This window comes from Vidua chalybeata, chromosome 8 (genome assembly GCF_026979565.1).
Source record: "Vidua chalybeata isolate OUT-0048 chromosome 8, bVidCha1 merged haplotype, whole genome shotgun sequence".
In the NCBI taxonomy this organism is placed as follows: domain Eukaryota; kingdom Metazoa; phylum Chordata; class Aves; order Passeriformes; family Viduidae; genus Vidua; species Vidua chalybeata.
Genome location: NC_071537.1, coordinates 20,264,461 through 20,285,265, shown reverse-complemented (window position 1 = coordinate 20,285,265; position 20,805 = coordinate 20,264,461). Strand labels below are relative to the sequence as shown.

Here is a 20,805-nt window from a genome sequence, read left to right as displayed (position 1 = left end):
GATATCTGGTAGTGCAAGACAATAACTTTTTTTCTATAGATTTTTAATATAATTTACTGTTCAAAATTATTTTTAGTATTTATGAGACAAATTCAATAGATTATTACTGCTTCTGTGCTAAATTAATTGTATATACGTCCTCTATTAGTGGTATTGAGCAAAATGATTTGTATCAGCTTATTCAATTACAGATGGTTTCTTTTCAGAGAGACTTTAGTTTCTTCTTGCTCAGAACTCAATGAAGTGAATGACAAACAGCATAGCCATTGAGAGAGCTACCTTTGGGGTTTTTCAGATTAGTTGCAAAGCACCATTTAATGACTGTATTCTTTGTGTTTTTTTTTTTTAATTAAGGAAGTCAGATCTCCAAAAATATAAACAAGTGCTATATTCTGTTCTCACACACACCTGCAAGAGGTCCTCTTGTTGTGAGTGGAAAGCTGTACTTAAATCTCCAAAGAATTATTTCATCCCAAAGGCTTCAGTCTTATTATGTGGTCAGCCATTTTCAGGTGTAAATTCAACTGCAGACCTCATTCATCAAAATAATCAGTAACAAAATAATACCTATTTTCTATTCTTACTTTAAATACATCTGTATTTAAATTATACCATTGTTGAACCACAGTGCTAACTTGGTGATTGTGGTCATGTCCATTTCCATCATCCACATGATTAGCACAGTGAGAACCACATCCTGCAGTTTTGTACCTGCATGAAAACTCCAGGATCAGGCCATTGGTGTGTGTGCAGGATGTAAATCTGCCACTACTTTTGTAACCCTTTGCTGCTTTGCCTCCGCTGCACTTGCTGTGCTGCTTAGATCTTACTGACATTGCCCTGAAGAGAAGGGGCATGTTAAGATTAGCCCAATGAGCTGAGCAGCAAAAGCACAGCAGTGATAGCTGGCCCCACCAGGGACACACAGAAGCAATCAAGTGGGCTTAAACCCCTTGATTCCTGCTTGCAGAATATTTGCCATACTTTGTTCTTTTTGTAACGAACTGAAATAATGATTGCCTTGAACATTTCAGGAAAGCAGGTTAGAGAATCTTTTAGCAATACAGTTGCAAGGCCATAAGTTTCTTTGGCTGATTTTTTATATTTTTTTAAACATCATTTGTTAGAAAAAATATATGCTTTCAACTTACTTTTCCATTACTGACATATCAAATTTGCATTTTGTTAAGCAATACGAGGATTCTCTCCGCAACATAAAATCTGCAGTTTTGAAGAAGCAAAAGGTTTGGATAGGATCAATGAGAGAATGCCACCAAGAAAAGATACTCTTCAGCAAGATGGTATTAATACTGTAAACACAGCAAATGCCAATGGAAACAATGGAACTGGCAACAACAATGCACAGTGACCACATCAGCTTCTGGTTTACTCACACATGTCCTGCCTGAAAATTCCTAGATTACTGCTTTTTGATGTGACAACAAATGAAATAGGGGGATCATTTGAAGTGACTAATTAACACAAGGTGGAAAACCATCTGACTTGATCCCACTGAAGAGAGACCATCATGCTTTTGAGACAACAGCCCCTGTCTTACACGGTGACCCAACCTCCTGGGAGCCTGTGCCTCACCCTTTCACACAAACATCCATCACTGGCTGCTGCAGCTTCGGAAGAGATCTGAGGAAAGGATCGGACTGTTCTCACTAAAGCACACCTAGACTAGCATCTTATGCTTACGTTGTCAACACTTTTAAGTTTACAAATGGGATTTTTCTTTCAGTAGAGGTAGTTTGTTTGTTTGTTTGTTTAAATCAGACTTTCAAATACAACCCTAAGAGCTAACTATTTATTAATGGACATTGGTTTCATGATATGTCTTTAAAATTATAGATTAGAATGGTCTTAAAATATCTGAGGCTGCAAAAACTGTATTTTAAATAACAGAAAAAATGCCAAAACATTTCAGTTGGCCATTCTGTAAAATGCTGACCTCAGGTTTACTCCTTTAGATGTTGCTAATTCTATATTGTATTCACTGTATTTTTTAGTTACAGCTTATCAGAGGATTTCTATGTAGGAATGTTTATTACTTGAACACAGATTTTAAAAAAATATTTAATTTAGAAGCTTTTTTGCTCAGCTTTTTCAAGACTTCCCCACCTTGAATTTAAAAAAAATATATATACTAATTTTAAAAGTATGAAAAATATGGAAGTGTCAATTTTAAGGTACTTTTAATTGAACTTTGTACATTGTTTAAGTAAATTTTGATTCATATCAAGTCTGTAAAGCTTGGCATTGTATTTTGTGTATGCATGTTTTCATTTTGCAAATATTTAATATATAGACCTATGATGTACATCTATAGGTTACCTAGATGTTATAGGTACTTTTAGTTTATTGTGAGTATTACGGTTGCATAAATAGCTAACAATCACTGGGCTGAATAGCTGCAAGCTTTTTTATTATTTTTAAATCTGTAAAGGAAACTGAACTTGTATTGGACATACTTTCTGTTTAAGCAAAGCAGCGTATAAGCAATTGCTATGTTCAACTGCTAAGGCATTAGTGAAAGTGTAAACTTGAGACTGCATGTATTTTGGTATCTACAGAACTGCTTGGTTAAAATAAAAATTGAAGCCCTGTGCTAATTTGTTCACAAATAATGGACTGTACTGATTGCCAGTGTACTTTGTTATATATTTTGACATTTGCTACATGTTCTTCTCATCCCCTGGAACACGACTTGAAACTTACATCACTAGAGTTCATCTCTTTTTTTTTTTTTTTTTTCTTTTCTTTGCCATAAACTACAATCTGTACATACCCCTAAGTTGGAAATTTTATGCATGTTCCGAATTATTCAAGTATTTTATAAACAGTAGCACACAATAAATTTTGTGCATGGGCTGCGGCTCCTATCACTGTGTATTGGTTTTATTTGGCATACGTAGGTCTAATCTGACCTTGCAAATTGTTTAGAAATAGTCTTCAATATTTAAGCTATTCAAAAAAAATAGCATAAAAGGCCAGATTTAGCTTGCAGAGAACTAGTTGAATATAAACACTCACTATGTAATTTAAATTTTATTCCTGCTGCTATTTTTTGCTTTTGAGTTATCTCAGGAATACGTTGTGTGTGGTAAACCAGACACCCATTTTTGGTTTGTACAGGCTTGTCAGAGCAGGGTTAGTGGACTCTAGAAAAAGACTCCTAGGCATAGCTGTGTTTCATATGTTGGTTTGAACTAAGCATTTGACTAGTGAAGTGTGTTGGGGCTGCTTTTTGGGCAGAGGGAGAAAATTGTTTTGGCCCTCTGTACAGATACATAAATTAGCCTTTTGGCATATTCTTTTTAAACTAAGGACAGGCTGCTGAACAGGATGAGAATTAAGATAAGTTGAGAATAAGATGAGAATTAAGACACACTGTTGGTAAGGGGAGTTTTAATATTAAATTTTACTTTATTGCAGATGCATTCTAATTGGAAATTCTTCTCAGAGTTTGAGTCCAGAAGATCAAGTTAAAAACGGTAAGTTTGTTGGCTTTTTTATGAAGCACTCCTATCCCTGCAAACTGTACAGTCTGCATACGGTGTCATATTAGAGCAGAACAGAAACCTATTACAAAGTACAGCTGAAATGTTATTATGAACATGGTGATGGTGCCTTTCTACTTGTAAGTGCTAGTGGAAAATATCACAACCTCACAAGAAAGTATTTGTCCTGATTTGATACTCAGATCTTGGTTGTGATGAGGATTTCAAGTAGCTGGAATTGTGTATATGAAGAAAATACAGATACAATCTTTGTGTGGAAAGACCTCACTGTAATTGGAGAGAACTGGTTCTGATATTTGTATGGCAGTAAGTGCCCAGCAGCAATGATGTTCACTTCTGTGAGGATCCCCTTGCAGTATCTGTTTTGCTGCTGTAGGGACTCCCTTGCAGTATCCATTGTCTGTAGTAGTTTTTGCCAGATATAAAGGCAGATCTGCAGTAAAGGAAAATACACTGGGTAGTTGTTGGCTTGATTTTTCATGCTGTTTCTCCTGTCACCTTTTAGGCAAGTAGTCAGGTAACAGGGTTGTGTCTGGGGGTGTTCCTGTTTGTAAAGTAGGCACTCATTTTCTGTGTTTCTGTAAGGTGGAGTCTGGAGCCGTCTCTAATTCTTATATTGTTTGGGAGAAGAAATTATTTCCTTACTCCCAGAAAACTGTAAGTAGTTTGCATTACTTGTTTAATGCTTTCAGCATTTTAAGGAGGGGAAGGAAAAAATAAGTCACCTATATGTCCTTAGTCTGTTCTTGGGTAGGGAGGGGAGAAGGCTTGGCTTTTACAGCCAAAGGAGACAGGCAGCAAAAGCTGTGAGAGGCATGGCAGGTTCCTGGTTTGAGCTGGAGTGGTCAGTGCCTCCCTGCCTGGGCTCAGCAGACATGTGTGGGTCACTTCTTCCTTGAGCTGAGGGGTAGGACTATCATTTGTGGTGAGCTTACCTGCAGGGCAACATCAGCGAAGATTCAGAGGTGGGCTGGGGTCTGTTACTGCTCCAAGGAGTGTAGCTGTGTGTTGGTGGAACTGAGAAGCAGAAGTACAGACCAAGCTGTGTCAGGTTTTGGGGGTTATTTTCCAGCAGGGCCTTGTGCTGTCAGGGAATGAGCTGCCATTTGCTGAGCCAAATGGGGAAGAGCAGCCGAGTTTACAACCTACCTATATCCAGTTCAATGGCAAACAAACACCTTCACCTCCCAAAATTATAGTGTGAAACAGTTTTCCTTTCAAAGCTTATTAAATTAAGTTGTGAAATGGAAAAGTTCCTCTAGTCTTATGCCCTGAATTGTGAAGATTGGCCCCCTTTCAAAAAGACAGATGGTTGGGATTGAGGCTGATTTTCTCTTAGAAAGGGAAGTCTCTTCTGGTGTGAATCTGAATGCTTTTGGAGGGAAGACCCTCTTAACAGCTTGCTTTTTTTCTAATGCTTAATCTGAAAGCACTATTACATAAGTTAGAAAATTAAGGCTTTTTCAGAGGCAGGATGGACAGTATCTGTTCAGTCTTTCCTTGCCTATTTTTTGCTAAAATTTTATTGCCAATCATTCAATTCTTGCTACCCATTTAACAATTCTTTGTTGTTAACATGTAATGAAAATATTTTTTTGCCGTAAAACAGGTAAATATTTTACATTCACATAGAATAGACCATAGAAGCCTATTCATCTGTTCATTTTCTTGTGATAGTATGTATGAGCCAGATTTAATCAATATTCAGCTTTGAATGACAAGTGAATTGGTAGGGATTTCCGGTCACATAAAAAGACACATATGCAATAATATGCTTTAATTATTAAGTGTTAAGGTGCTTCATATGTAAGGAAGTTTGTTCAGGAACAAGTAAATGAGAACCAAAGCTTATAAGAATCTTGGTCAAGCTTGGAAAGCTATTAACAGATAGCTGTCTATATACACACATGTATATCTATCTCAGTGGATACTTGCACTAAGGATGACCAAAGTAGTGCAGAGTGGAATGTCTTCTAGTCTTTCCAAATCATCTTCCATCTAATTTGTATTTGAAATAATTAATCTGACCCAGCTGAACTGTATTTCTCAGTATCAGAAAAAGTTTATAGTCTAAAATCAGATTTAGGTTGCAGACCACTGGTATAAATAAAATACATAGGCTTTTTTGTATGATACACTTGATAATCTGTGGTTGCTGTGCAAAAACCTCTAGTTCATGCTGTCTGATGATACTAGAAATAGGTTTGTGCTGTTTGTGTGAGGGTGTCCTATAACAAAATTGTTACTTGATAAAGCTGAAGGAACACACTGCTTATTACCACTGGACTTGAAGCTTCTCTTAAAGTTACGGTTGGGGATAGATTCATTGCAGCTTTCTAAAAAAACCAAATGTGCTGTTCAAATTTGTTCTCTTTAAATACTTTGAAAACATCCACATAGCCATTTATATTGCGTGGGTCACAACTGCTTTGGGTTGAATTTACAGGTTAGCATTAAATAAATGCTTTTTTACTGCTTGATCAGCTGCTGTATAACCCACTTCTTCACAAGGAGAGACTTCAGAATCAGATCCAAGATGATTTCTCCTTTCCATTGCTTCCTTAGGTACCATTATGCTTAACCACTAATTTAAAGAATTTAATAGGTGTGTACAGTCAGATTCTGCCAAGGCCCCTAAACTGTCAGTGTGTTGTGACTTAAAACTGTGCACTTGCATGTTTTTCAACATTATGATGGAAACAGGGGGATTAAAACAGGGGGATTAAAGGGGGATGGGGTGTAAAATGCTTGACATCACAGCCTCAGGCTTTGTCTTTTACATTAAGTTCAGTAGTTTAGGTATTTCAGGAAACTTGTTGAGTGCTAGAGATTAATTTGGTTGAAACAGTTGACTCCCACAGAGATGCATGCAGGAATCCAGTAGAGGGGAAGTGGTTTTGTCTGGGTCAAAAATACTAAGGCTTAGGGTCTAATAGACAAGATATATCTTTTATTATACAATAAAGATATTATGTGCTGTAAATTAAGGCATTGTAAGTGCAAAAAGCTTACTGAATCATCAAGAAAGCATATTTGATTAGGCAACCTTTAAAATTATTCTTTTACAGGGATAGTTAGTATCTACTTAAAGCATGTTTCATGTCCTTCAGTTTGTTTCAAAAAAAAAAACAAACCAAAAAACCAGATAATCCTCTTCTATTGCCCAACAATTGCCAGCAGCAACTGCCGGTAATCACCGCTTGTATCACTTGCTATCATTGTAGCCAGTGTCTTCTGATACATCTGTGTGAACATCTGTTTAATTTGCACAAGGTCAATCTATGCAAAGACAAAAAAAGGTAGAAAACTCAACCACAGTGTATTATTTAAATCCTAGACAGTGACCCCACACCTCCTCTCTTGTGAACTAGAGAACACATGCCAAGGGTGAGATGTGCAATGATTAACCCTGTGCAGTGGACAAGCCAGCTGGTCCCTCCAAGGATAGAGGGGCAGCTCCCAAAGCAGAGTGCAGCAGTTGTTCCATGCCTTGTTAAGATTGTGCTGTCCTAAGTCTGAACAGATGAACTTCTCACCTGGAGATGCTCACTTGCTATGTAGATGGGCAACAACAGTTGTTAAGGAAAACAAGCAGCTACTGCAATCTAGGCAGAGTTAATTAAATTATTACGTGAAAACTGACTTGTATTAACACATGCATCTAAATGTGAGCCCCATAAAAGCTTCATGCAGTACATGATTTTACACCTGTGAAAGGAGGACTAAGTGACAAGCTGGTTTGGGTAGATGGTTTTCTGCTGCATGTGATTGGTATGCAGGAGAGAATTTCTTACCTCACTGCGAGTGACTACAATTCTGATGAGGGTAGAATCATCTGTGCCAGCTCCTTTCATAGAATAATAAAGTCTTTCTGCAAAAAAGGCTGGGCGATTTAAAGCACATTGCACTGCAATAAAGTATATTGTTAGGATTAGTTCCAGTAATGTATCCTATATAGTGATACTTGGCAGAATCAACTTGGCAAAATTTTTGCTGTAGACAGCTAGAGGTTGGTCTTAGTGAAGATCCAGTTACTATGAATAACAGGACTTGTTTATAGAGCTAAACTTATTTTCAAGTTGATCAAATGAATTATTCCTTCACACAAAATCTTACAGTTAGTAGGAGTTAACTCCTCTGGAATTGCTTTTCAAAACTCTCTGAAATCTTAATTCTCAAACAGCTAATTCAAAAACAGTTCTTCTCCTTGGATAGCTGGTATTGGGACACAACGTATTTTACTCATATTCCATTGCTAGAATCTCACTAGGAAAGTACAAATGTAGAAGGTTCTCTAGTAGTTCTGCAACTCTTGTAGTTACAGAATAGATTTTGTTTCAGGTAGATTGTTCCACACAGAGACCAGCTATTATTCTTCTACCTTATTCTCAGACCTGAATTTTTCCCATTAAACTCTTGAGTAGAATACACTCTGGGAAGTTTTTGCTTATCCATTATGGCTACAGAATTGCTGTCATTTGGGTAAGCACTGATACGACTGGTGTCTCCAGATTTACTACTAAATATTACTGATTTTCACCATCAGTTAGTTGTGTTGAACTGCTTAATTATAACAGGTCAGTAGGAAAAAGTAAATTAAAAACAACGTCTTCTATTTTGCTAAGCTTGTCCTTAGTCACAGCTGAGCTTTTTTGAGTAGATGGTGGTGGGGAAGGGGATGGAAAAGGAACTGTGCCTTCAGTAGGTTCATGTTGGCTCTGAGGTTATTGGTGTGGGTGGCTCAGCTGTCTCTGCTAAGGAGCTGCACACCTAGTCACGGCTCTGTGACACTGGTGTAGCCCCTTTTGCAGAACTCTGAATTACACAGCTACAAGCACTAACTAGTGACCCTTGTTTCTGAGCACTTGCCTGCCTTCCCAGAGAAGTGACAAGTAGTTTCTATGTGGCCTTTTCTTATTTGAAACTGACTTCTTCATGATTGTTGCTTATTTTCTTCATTTAAGTGCAAGATGAATCATATGAATAGTTGAAGCTACTTCTGTTCTAGCAGAGTCTCTGATTATGTGATCATTTGCCATATGGCCAGTGCTGAATTGGATTTTTCTTTGGTTACATTTAGGTTTAATTCCTAAAGGATAACGGGGGAGGGAAGAACATATAACTTACCAATAGTCTTCAAACCACGTTCCACATTTCCAGAAAATTCTCTATCAATGCTGCTTAATAAATCACGATTAGCAATCTACAAATAAATGAGATTAATATGTGGGTGATGAAATGCAGTAGCAACTGGAACCTTAATTTAAAATAAATACATTGACCAAGCTTATTTGAAATCAGTGAAGACCTCCTACCCTGGAGTATGCCTCAACTGTTGCTTTCAGCTGCGGAAAGCTTCTGCTTGCCAGAACCATATTAAAGCAAGATTCATCAGTCCCAAGTCTTCCTTCACCCGCTTGGTACAGACGCTGAGCATCTTCTTGAGCTTTTTGATAATCCACAGTTTGATTCTCATCACGATTACCCTTAATGCAAAGACAACAGATTTCAAATGAAATTTCACAGAGAAATCTGTTCTTTAACTGCTTGCAGTGTACATAGACCCCAAGCAGAAAGAGAAGTAGTTTGAAATACATTACATTGCTTTACAGCTTCTGTTTGTTTTAATATTCTTTATAGGATGTAAATACAAAAGTGGCTCAGACCCCTATCTGTAGGACATGCTTTAAACTGCAGATACACTGACTCAGATAACTTCACCTCTCCAAATCATCTCATACTTCTAATTAAGTACTGTACTTAATTCTCTATTTTACTTAATAATGTAAGCTTTCTCTTGATTTGTTTGTTTCTAGGCTTCAAGTTGCAAAGACTCTTCCCAAACGAACTAATGAATTATCTTACTGAATATGCACACCTGAAATATCTCAGGTTTCCCTCCTATTTTATTTAGAAGTTGCTTATTTCAAGTAAGAATGCCTTTAGAAAGCACTTACTACACTTCTGTCAGTAGGGCTTATATGACATTTTATGTGCTTTGGTGGTTGTTTTGGCATTTTGCTGCCCAGTGCATGGATGGATGCTAAACATACTGGCTGAGTAGGCTGAATACATTCTCTCCAATACTGTTGTATCTATAGAGATTAATATACTATTTAAATGATGTGGTTGTCAGTTATTGTAAACTACTGGATTTATCAAAATAAAAATTAGCAGCATGAGCTTCTCCAGGTTTGCTTTCTTGTGAATTTTGACTTTTAACCAAATATCTAGAGCATAGCTGAACTCTCACAAAGGAAGAAACCAATGAGATAGAGAAGTGTCATAGAAATTCTAATAGAAATAGGCAAATTGATCAGAGAAATGTGGGAAGTTGCATTAGTTACATACTTCTTCCTAAATATGAGTAATTGCAAGTTACTATTCTTCAACACAAAATGAGCCCTAGTAAATGATGTAGGATAAAAAAGCCCCAGTGGTCATCTGAGTTCAACAGCAGCACCTCCCTAAGTTTGGTGACATAAAGGGAAGGCAGGCTATGGAGTAACCTGGGGGGGGAAGTTTTGCCCTGTGGCACATCTTATCTTGTTTGTAGGGATTCTCACAGGCATTCTGCATACCACAGAGGTTATCCAATCAGCTTCACCCAGATCACTTTGTTAACATATGAAAAAAAAAAGTATCTTGCTCTAACAGCAGTGTAGAGCACTGCTTTGGAGGATCACTTGGTTGCATCCGCACAATATTTCCATGTAAGTTCTGATATTAATTGAGGGTGCTAAATTAGATCACAGAATTCATCATGGATTTGTAGATAAGAAGTATCTCTTGAGGAGGGACTGAAGTGTCATATCTTAGGGAAAAAATTAATGACCATGGGCTAATTTCTTAAAAACCGGCCTCTTGCTAAGCACACACAGGCTATTTGTAGAGCCATTATGACTAAACACATCAGATGTTATCTTATTAAAAAAAAAAATTAAAGCTTACTTGGCACATAGATATAAGTAATCGTTCAAAGTGTCCTGAAGTGTCTGATCTGATGTCTTGTTCAATGTCCCTTCCAAATTCTGATTTATAGCAGTTCACTATTTCACGAATCTCCTGGTTTGTCCTTGTGCAAAGGATCTCGATCAATACACTCTCCTGAGTGCCTGCTCCCTGTAGGCAGAGAAAACAAAGGCATAACTACAGAGCACTATCTATGTAGTTTCCTTCAACTGTGGAATAAGGCAGTCATCTGGTATTTCAAAATTTAGTACAATCTAGATTGTATATCCCCGCAGTGCGAAAGCACCAAGTCTACTCTATACTTAAAATAGAATGAAGATTCCTCAAACATGCCATTCTGCACCAGTTCAGAGAAACACTCCAAAACTATACATCCATATTAGTGACTTTGGCCAAAGTTAAATGGAAAATGGTTTAGGAAGGAAATTCTTTGGCAACCTTAGTCTGGAAATTTACCAAAGGAAGGTAAAGCCTTTTAATAATCATTGAAGTCAAAGGTACACATCTAAATTCTGTTTTGGTCAGTACACAAGTGTATTCCCTATCCAAATATGGCTGCTTCCACAATGTGGAACTTTTTATAGATGTTTCCCTCTCCCCAGAATAAAAGTCAATTGTGATTTCTTTGTAGAGAGGAATCTTACTGGCATGAACATCTCAATTCAGGGAAGGATTAGATAGGAGAGGAGATGTGAGACTTCTAGGTAATCTTATATTATGCATTTTTGAAAATGGTTGAGTGGCTATTCCCCATCAAAGGCAGATCTTCATTTAAGCTCTACGTTCTCTAGAAGGTGTGCATTCATACATGGGTTGAGTTACTCATTTCTACTTGCAAGCTGCTGCAGCTCAAGCAAGACATTCCAGTAACTGGATGTACCAGTTTACCTGAGTTAAAAGTTTAAACCAACTAGCTCACCTAATCTCTAAATGGTGTCTTTATATTTCAATAGATATATCCATCATCTGACTTTAAGAAATTATTTTTTCATTGTCTTTTTGGGTGAAAAAAAGGGATAATCCAAAAATACCAAAACAGTAACAAAGGTTTGTTCCTAGTAAGGAAAGGCATATAGTTTAAACAGTGGTTATGGTTTTAACAGTACCCTGGCCCTTTCTAGGTTCATAGCAAAAATTATGCCCAAGTGGTAGAGAACAAGGTTCTGTCCTGCAGCACTTCCTCCTCTACTGAATGGACATCTGCCCTGGCTAATTGGCTAATCCTGCAGGAATTGTCTGGAACTGGGGGCTGCAGCAGAAAATAATTGTAAACCCTGCAATCCCAGGATTTGTTTGACACTAGTGGATTTTTCAACAATGCTGGGACCAGGTATTCTTAGATGAGCATTTTAAGATAGTTTAAAACTGTTTCCTTCACAGGAATACCGTACCTTCATCGCATGACGTAAACTCCAGGCATCATAGTAGGTACTAGGCATGAAGAGGGCTAGAATCAATTCTTCCACATTACCACTTAACTCAGACTTCAGATCTTTAATTAAATCCTGTTCAATTATAAACACAGAAAGGGCTTTGCAGAGTGTTAGGCATATATAGGTCATATACTGAAGAAAGATCAAATTAGAACTTCTGTGACTTATTTCTACCTTTCTATCTTCGTGCTTTTTTTCCTGTAAAGCTTTGTTTTATTTCTTACTAAGAACTTCCCTCTGTCCAAATCTCTGACAGCTCAGCTCTTCTCCATTATCTCCTCACTAATGCCACAACTACAAAATTTCACTTTAGGTTGCAAAAATGACAGGGAAGCGTCACCTGTTCTTTTGAGAGTTTTAAAGTTCTTCTAAAAGTTTCTTCTGATGTTTACATATTTCTACTCGAGTTTCTCAAACACTTCATATAAACAATGATTGTTTTGCATTCTTCTTTGTGGGAAGAGAGAATTGATGAACTCTTAGTTTGACCAGTGTGGTTGGAGAGGTGGCAGTTTCACCCTCCAATCCACTGTCACTTTTAGAATTCTATATATTGCGGAGTCAGAAATAAACTTCCTCTTTTTTCCCCTCTTTTGATCTTAGCGTGCTGAGTTATTTCATGTCGTAGTGCGACAGGGAAAAAATTAAATTAACCTGGAATTTTATTTACTATCAAATCCTCAATCATTTCCCAGGTTGTTTCTTGGGAAAAAGAAAATTTCAGTGCTGGTTTGGGTGCATAAAAAACTCAGTAGTTTCAGACACTACTACAAGGGCAGTTTAAGCTTGATTATTTTCTGTCAAGCATTAGAGAAGCTTCTTGTGTGGTCAGGGACAGAGACAGCATCCAGCCTTCCCCCACCCCTCCTTCTGCCAGGTATCCAGACAATCCTATATCAAATACCAAATTTCTCCCAATACATAAGGAATATAACCAAAAGAAGTGCATTTTAAAAATGCTCAAATCATTCCCCAAGACTAAAATGCAACCAGGCAGTTAAAGCAGCAGCTGAAAGACTGGGTTTCTTTCCCAGTTCAAAGAACTAGTGAACATACCTTGCCATACATAGTCTTGAAAGCTGCCTTGATTTTTTGCCTTTGATCATTGGAGCGGTTAGCAACAACATTTATGATGGCCTGCTCATCAGTTCCTTGGAAACAGAAGGGCAATGTCATGTAAGAATGTCATATAGTCCCTCCAAAACTGTGCACTTTCTACTATTGCATTTGGGCATAATTACATACTAAGAGGCTGCTATTTAAGTCCACCAAATTTTCTGTGTAACTTCATCTACTAAATAGCCCCGGGCATTTTGAAAAGGTAACTTTTGAAAAGCTTGTAGGGAGGAAGTATAGTTAAATAAACACTGAAGAAAACAACAAAATGGCATTAAGAAGTTACATCAATAGGAACTAAAGCTTCTATTTCTTACTTACCAAAACCTTTCATAGCTTTGCGTAGGATTTCTGCATCCCTTCCAGCATCGAAGTTTGGAGCAGCTTGAATTGTACCCTGGGTACACTGAACCACTGCAGCAGGCTGAAAATAAGAGTCACGTGTAACTAGATATCTACACAATAAAATTCAAATTAAAATCACAACTCTGCAATCAGTACTTCAGAAGGAGTTCTCCATTTCTTCCTCTAACACAGAATCAGGGCAACATTACTCTGAGGGTGGATGGAAACTCCTGATGCAGAACAAAATTGCAAACTTTGGAAATCAGCTCTAAAAACATTAAAACTACAGAAGCCACATAAGATTAATTATAGAAGAGAAAACAGCACATACCGGACCAGGCATCGGGGATGGTACTTGTCCACCAGGAAATCCTAGTGAAAATAAAGAACAAGGTAGGAGTAATTAATTAGGTCTCCTCTTATTATGGAAATGACATCTAATCTGAATATAAAGTCAGACCTACCACTGCACACAACCTCTTTCCTAATGGTACCTACCACAATCAGTAACTGAATTTGTTCCCTTGGGGATAATGGGAAGAAGCAATCACAGATGCATTTTGGTACGTACACTAGCAAGGCAATTCTAAAAATACTAAACTTACTGGTGCTGTGGGATCTGGAAGGATCTCTCCTTATGAAATTCTGCTATTTTTGACAGAAGCCAAGATAGCCCAAACAAATGGAGAATGTGTGTTCAATGCTCTCTTTAAAAGATGTAATGTACATTTTAAAATGCCTAGCATGTAAACAATAAATATTCAGAATTCATTGCTGCAAAAAGGATTGAAGGAATCTCATTTTGTGATCAAAATCACTGGTAATACAAAAGCTAAAACTATTTTTTTGTACTGGAATTTTATTTTTATTCATAATATGTATGCACATCCCTTATCATTTTAATAGCAACTTAGTAGAGCAATCATAAAACAAAAAGGTTTTGCTGCTTCAAATTTCTTTAAAACACAGCTGATGCATTCCAGGACATCATCTCTAAAATAACTGAGAATCATCTCTAAAGTAAAAGAAAATCATCTCTATAGTCTCTATATATCTCTGTATATGATTTTCTAAAAGAAAATCATCTCTATAGCAACTGACCACTCAAAGTATTATAAACACTGCACTGCTTTTAAGCAAATGAGTGCGTTCTCCTTTCCTCTTTCAGGAAAGTGTGTCAGGGATCACAGTGAACACACTCATCTGAAAAATGCAATTGAGATTAACAGAACTGCTAGATACTCACTGAATGTGGACTCTGGGTTTCACAGTTCTCATGAGATACTTGCAGTTTGAAAAAGGGCAAGCACCTAAACCACTTCATCATGACCATTATTCAGGGACAGCCATCCCCTCTGGATGTAGCACCTACAGAGATGGTTCTCATCAGCCCTTCAGCAGCCTGGTCAAGAAAGATGCCAGGAGGGGCACAGCATACAAACCTCAACAGCTACAAGTAACAAAGGTAAGAGCTTAATTTGTTACTACCTATCCTGGAGTCTTTTGGTTTAACCATGGATGCTTAGTTTCTTATATATGACATACCTGGAATTTGTGCTGGTCCACCTCCAGCATAGCTTTGGGCAGGAGGCTGCTGTGGATAGCCACCAAAGCCAGGCCCAGTGGGAGGCACAGCAAAGCCAGGGCCTGGAGGAGCCAGGGACAAAAAAGCCAGACTTTAGCACACTTAGTATTTTGTACTTGACTTCTTGACACAACAGGAGCCAGTTTATTAAACAAAACTATGTAAGAGACCGGTTTCTCCATGTCTGTCTGTGCAGTGACCCAGAACCACCAAGGCTCTGCCATCAGCAATGCAGGTATTTACTGCTGGATGGCAACCTGGCTGGCTGGCTGCCTGCGCCCATCACTGAACAAAGCTGCTTTTCTTTACTATTCCTAATGAGCACAGGGAATGGTTACACTGGAAATCACTCCTGACTGGTACTGTAACAAAGGATCTTACCTCCAGGATAAGGTGGCATTCCTCCAGCCTGGGGAGCTCCAGGGAAGCCCCCTGAAGTGGGGTAGCCCCCCGCGGCAGGATACCCTGCTGCCCCTGGAAACCCAGCATTCGGTGGTGCTGCAGGATAGGTCCCTCCTCCTGCTGGAGGGAATCCTCCAGGAACAGCAGGATAGGCATACTGACCAGCTGGTGGATAGACAGACTCCTGTCCTGTTGGCTGAAGCACAAAAATTGGATATCAGTATGCCTGTTAACAGCACATTAGAGTTAAAAACTCCCAAGATGTCAAAATGTCCATGTGTATAATAACAATGTGAATGATACAATTAGCTGTAGGGCTTGAAGCAGCAGAATTCTTGGATGGGGTCCTCCTGGTTGGGTGTTCTGATGCATCTCCTACGTTGACACAGAATCAGAGAGTGCTGCAGGGTGGAAGTCACCTCTGGATGGCCTGAGATCCCATCCACTCTCAAAGCAGGGCTAGCTTTGGAGTTGGGTGAGCTCATGCAAGGCCTGATAGTTTTCAGTATATCCAAGGAATGACAAATTCACAGCCTCTCTGGGCCCCTGTTCCAGGATTTGACCACTCTCCTAGAGAAAAATGTTTTCCTCGAACCATTGCAATTGCAACCTGTATTTGCTAGCTGCCCTTTCCCTGAGTACCTCTGACAAGAGTTGGCTCCAATGTCTCTATTGCTCCTTCTCACCCACCAGAAGACTGAACAGATCTGTGCAAGCAGCCTTACCTACACATGCTCCTCTTTGTCTGTGTCTTTGTTGTACGGGGAGGCCACAACCAGACACAGAATTGCAGAGGTGCTCTTGCTAAAGCCTGGTGTGTCAGTAGCCTTCCTCCCTGAGGACTTGCAGTGCTGAGCCACATTCAACTTGGCAGCCACTCGGACTCCTGGTCCTTTACTGGAAAGCTGCTCTTTCTATCCCACACGAGGAGGTGAGCTCAGCTCAGCTTGCTCTCTATGAAGAATTAGGAGCTCACCTCCTGTTAAAAAACTTTTAAGAGCATAGTAGCTTTGAAACTTCTGCCTGTCTTGCACAAACAGTATTTTTAAATGCTACAGGGTAAGAACCTTTTGGGTTTTTTTTTCCCATTTCCTTTGGAACCCAGGTTATAAAGCATGGATGTTTAATGACTAAATGTGGATCTCTGAGTCAGACTGAACACCTGTTACAGGTTTTAAATAAAAAGAACAAGTCCAACAGCTAAATATTTGTTTTGCTACATGTATGATTTACCAGCCATACCACAAAGGTTGCTATTAGCATTAAGATATATTAGAAATATTTCGTTGAATGATCTGGATCTCTGAGGGAAAGCCCTGTAAGGTAAAAGTCATTATACATGATCTTAGAAATCAGGCATTCAAAATCAGCTTCATAATGAAGCATAATGGATGGACCCATTACTCACTTGCTGGGAATCATCTTTACTGACTAGCTTTAGAAATACAAGTCACACATTACATATAGTACACATTCATTCTTGACCCCAGAAAACAGAAATAAAGTGCAGAGCAGAAAAGCCTAGCTCAAATGTTCTTGGGTTTGGCTGCCCCAAGATTTCTACCCCCAGATTCCTGTGCCCAGGCTATATAATATTCTTTTCTCCAGAGATACAGTCTAACATTTCTCTACCTGACTCAACAAAAAGATTTTATAGGAATTTAGATTCATAAATCCAAAATTAGGATGCTCAAAAGCCCTGCTCAGATTACTATCAGTGCTGCAGAAAAAAACAATTTCACATATGCCTTTTAAATTGGTTATCACATTAGGCATCATCAATGAGACTAGGAAATCATTGATAACAAGTCTAAAAGGTCTTTTACATTAATTCATTAAAACTGGCTGTTTTTTAGACCCTAGCTAAGAAAAAAAAATATTTTCAGATGTAGTTAAAAATAAACTACAGCTAAAATAATGAGACCTCAACAGAACCCTGGGGGAAGAAAAGAAATTCTGGAGTTAATAGTCTTGTTTCTAACATGTTTGTCTTTCATTTGACTGACTTTAGTGTTTCAGAATAAGTAAGGGTAGGTTGTAAAGCAAAATCATCAGAGAATTCATTGCATGTATTTATATGTATATCTTTATATTTTGCATGTATTTGTAGCTTTTCAGTATCTTAAAGGCATTTGGGCTGAGATCCGTGCTTAAAGTCTGGTTCTGTACTGCATACCAGTAAAACTCCCACAATTACAGCATGACAACTGCCATGAAAGTGCTGTGAGTGCCATGATCGGTGCCATAAAAGCACAGATTAATCTAGCTTTGAAAAATATTGCAGACAAATCAAAATGACTGCAGTATCAGTCATACCTGATACATTTCAGCCTTCCATTCAGTTGTGACATGAAGGTGGAACAGTCCTGTGGATAGGGTAGTCAAGATACAGTGTTCTCTATCCTCAGAAAAATATTTACTTGGTGTTGTATGAAAGCTGGGCTACTTGAGTGAAGTGTTCCAAGCTCTTCCTGATGGCTGTGACCACTGAAGCTTGTTGAACATCTCTATAAATCCTGGGATATGGCTATGTGAGTATTTCGTACAGATTGGTTCAGAGATTACTTCTAACCCTACATGTAAAGGGCCTCCTATTTACAGAAGAAATTAAAAAAAAAAAAAAAAAGAAAAAGAGTTGTTGAGATGAGACAGCTGTATTTAAAAAACCGAACTCACAAGATAAAATAAACAAGACCAAAGACCTTTCTGGAACAATGGGCATCACTAAAAACACTAAGCTTCCTTCTTGGAATTCTTATGTGACAGCTGTAAAGTCATCCCCAGAGAAATACAGAGGAAAACAAAGACTAGAGAACTAGAGAACAGGGTACACGAACTGACTACTACTATTTACTACTAGCTACTATTTACAGACACATGAAGCACAGTCAGAAGGGATATTCACACAATAGAAATGCATTAGGAATGCAGCACATTCAAGAGCCATACTTACAGGATAACCTGGGAAAGCAGGGTAGCCATCAGAAGGGGGATAACCTGGGTATGACATTCTGGGAAAGAAAAAATAAAAAAGGTATTTTCACTGTGAGTTTGGTATTTTCATCTTTGAGTTTGTAGTAGGTATTTGCTTGTTAATTATCTGTTTAAATCACTTGAATAATCTGCTATTAACCCACAGAACTTTTCCTCTTTTTCTCTCCTACATCTGACCATAGCAATCAGAATTCAGAAGGGAAGCATCTTCAACTTATAGTAATTATAGTCATTAACTATCACTCTTACTTAAAGTCAGACAGACATTTAAGCATAGTAAGAGGCTAAAACTTCCAGAAAGCTTTAAAATACAAGATATACTTTGAGTGCCAGCAGGAGGGAGGTTGGACCCTTTGCCAGGACAGAAACCACGCAGGTTTCTGGACTGCACCAAGCACCTGTATCCATCATCCTGCACTGCTCTGCTCTCAGGGGTAGTTCCTGGGAGAAGAGCAATACCCTGGCTAACCCATGTAAAATAGTAATTTGACAAGAACAGGTCCCTGTTCTTGAACATCCCTCAGCATTACTTCATTTGTGGAGCAAATTTCTATTTCCTGACATTAACTGTTTCTTTTAGTCACATTTTTAACAGAGGGCCTTGGGGAGTGGGGATAGAGATCATCCCATCCTGCATGTTGCAGGGAGATTTAAGACCATTAGCCAGGTTATGAAACTTTTAACGACGGGGGGGAAAAAAATGGACTTTAAATTTGGCACAAGCATCCTCAAGTTGAACAGTGGCTCTGACATAACTACTTTTATAACCAAAACAACAACAGATTTTTTCCGCCAGACCGTCGCTTCCCCCCGCTGTCCCTGGATGGGCACGGGGCGGGTTAAGCCGGGGGCCGAGTGTGAGTCAGCTGCGGCACTGGCCCGCGGTGAAACATCAGCGGGCGCGCCGCGCTCCGTGCGCTGGGCGGGAGCTCAGCCGGTAAACACGGAGAAGTCTCCCCGGCCGGGGACCCCCGGCCCGGCACCGCACCCCCGCCCCCGCCGCCTTTAAGGGCCCCGCCTGCCGCTGCCCCGCTCCGCTCCGAGCAGTCACGCATCGCCCCAGGCTCCTCCCGCTCCCTCAGCCGCCAGCCGCGGGCCGGCCCGGCGAATCCTCCGGTGAGGTGGAGCTGCGGACGGACGCAAGTATCCCGGTGTCCCGGTACCTACTTCTCCCGAGGCCGCCTGACTTCGGCCCCGCTCCGCAGCGCCAGGGCAGCCCCCGCCGGGAGTGCGGCTCCCTGGGGCAAGCGGCACCTCCCTCGGCCGGACACCGGCCGAGCCCCGAGCTGCGGGCGGCCGCGGCTCCGGGAGCGCCGCCGGGGGCTCCATCTACACCCCGGGCTGGGGCCGAGCCCCCGAGCGATGTGTGAGCAGAGCCGGGGCTGCGGCCGAGCCCCCGGGCGGTGCGAGCGGGTCCGGGCCGGGGGCTGGGGCGAGGGGCACACGAGTGGCGGCCGGCCGGCTCCTCCCTCCCCCCCCAGCCACCTCACCTGAGGGGAACTTGCGGAGCCTCCGGCCTCTCTCCGCAGCCACACCGCAAAATGGAGCCTGTGCGGCCGGCGATGCCCGCCCCGCCCCCGGCACCGAGCCCGCCCCGCCCGGCCCGCGGGCAGGGGCACCGCACCCGGTGCCGGTAGTGACGGCCCTGCCAACACGGAACCCTTTGCTGCCCGTGCAGGCTCGCCTCGTCTCGCTGAAGGAAAGCTGTGAGATGCCCGGTTGTCTCTCGGGACGGACGAGAGGTGAGCTCACAGGCGCAAGTGCCACAAACGCAGAGCCACTCGCCCGTGGAGCTGTGACAGGGGAAGCGTTCACGCAGGAAGCGCCCGGAGATGCTGTCCCACGGGAGTCCTTTGCCACCCGCTAGGAAAGGGAGAGAAAAGTCCACACTGCAGTTTCCCTGCAGCACCGCTGCAATGATTTCTGCCCTAATGCGTGTAGGTTTAAGTCAAGTCTGTAATCCAGTAACACTTGCGTCTTTAAATCAAGATCATTGTTTAGTAGCTGCAGGGAGTCCATCAAGTCACCCAGGCCACCAGAACTGCATGTAACAGGCAAAGAATATAAAAGAACTAATTGCATGGAGCTGGAGGAGCTGCTCCTTTTGCTGTAGTTACTGAAGACAGGATCTATGTCCCAAGAGGACATAAAGGTAAGATTGACTGACTACTACATACATTTTTCTAGAAAAAAAAAAATCTTAATTATAGTTATTTGTATGTAATTACGGGGAGTGCCCTTATTATTTTGTTTCTGTCTGTTGTAATGTTTATTAATATTATAGTTTGAATAGACATTATACACGTGTAGTCCTTTCTTTACCTGATGGTTAATTATTCATAAGGCATTCTGACAAACAAGATACAACTTATGAAGGCCTCACCTATGATATTATGCACCAGTTACTTTAGGTTATAAAAAAATCCCCTGTTTT

At 40.2% G+C, this 20,805-nt stretch overlaps 2 protein-coding genes across 8 annotated transcripts in view; one reads left to right on the top strand and one right to left on the bottom strand.

The window, feature by feature from the left end:
• Positions 1-14,745, top strand: part of PPP3CB (protein phosphatase 3 catalytic subunit beta) — a 52,011-nt gene extending 37,266 nt beyond the window's left edge. For 4 of the 7 annotated variants that reach the window (XM_053948582.1, XM_053948580.1, XM_053948581.1 and 1 more), the window contains one exon: positions 1,191-2,885. In XM_053948582.1, the coding sequence (XP_053804557.1) occupies positions 1,191-1,369 (179 nt within the window). In that variant the 3' untranslated portion in view covers positions 1,370-2,885. Of the gene's footprint in view, positions 1-1,190; positions 2,886-3,438; positions 3,498-4,109; positions 4,182-9,340; positions 9,712-14,730 lie in introns of those variants that run through there. The other 3 variants (XR_008432000.1, XR_008431999.1, XM_053948583.1) reach the window with 3 other exon arrangements.
• ANXA7 (annexin A7) lies at positions 6,453-19,934 on the bottom strand. The gene is made up of 13 exons (XM_053948584.1): positions 19,862-19,934; positions 18,331-18,388; positions 15,357-15,573; positions 14,936-15,037; positions 13,722-13,762; positions 13,367-13,469; positions 12,986-13,080; positions 11,888-12,001; positions 10,476-10,646; positions 8,840-9,010; positions 8,652-8,727; positions 7,319-7,431; positions 6,453-6,803 (listed from the first exon to the last, which is right to left on the bottom strand). Exons 2-13 carry the CDS (start codon positions 18,385-18,387, stop codon positions 6,681-6,683), a joined length of 1,383 nt encoding a protein of 460 aa, XP_053804559.1. The 5' UTR covers position 18,388; positions 19,862-19,934; the 3' UTR covers positions 6,453-6,680.
• Positions 19,935-20,805: the final 871 nt, after the last annotated feature.

What these genes read in the sequence shown, in the direction of transcription:
- ANXA7 (XM_053948584.1), bottom strand. Translation starts at nt 18,387, where the DNA reads ATGTCATACCCAGGTTATCCCCCTTCTGATGGCTACCCTGCTTTCCCA. An exon ending in CATCCCCGATGCCTGGTCCG is followed by an intron (nt 13,470 to 13,721) that starts GTATGTGCTGTT and finishes TCTTATTTTCAG; the next exon opens with CCTGCTGCAGTGGTTCAGTG. An exon ending in TTGTAGTCACTCGCAGTGAG is followed by an intron (nt 6,804 to 7,318) that starts GTAAGAAATTCT and finishes GTCTTTGCATAG; the next exon opens with ATTGACCTTGTGCAAATTAA.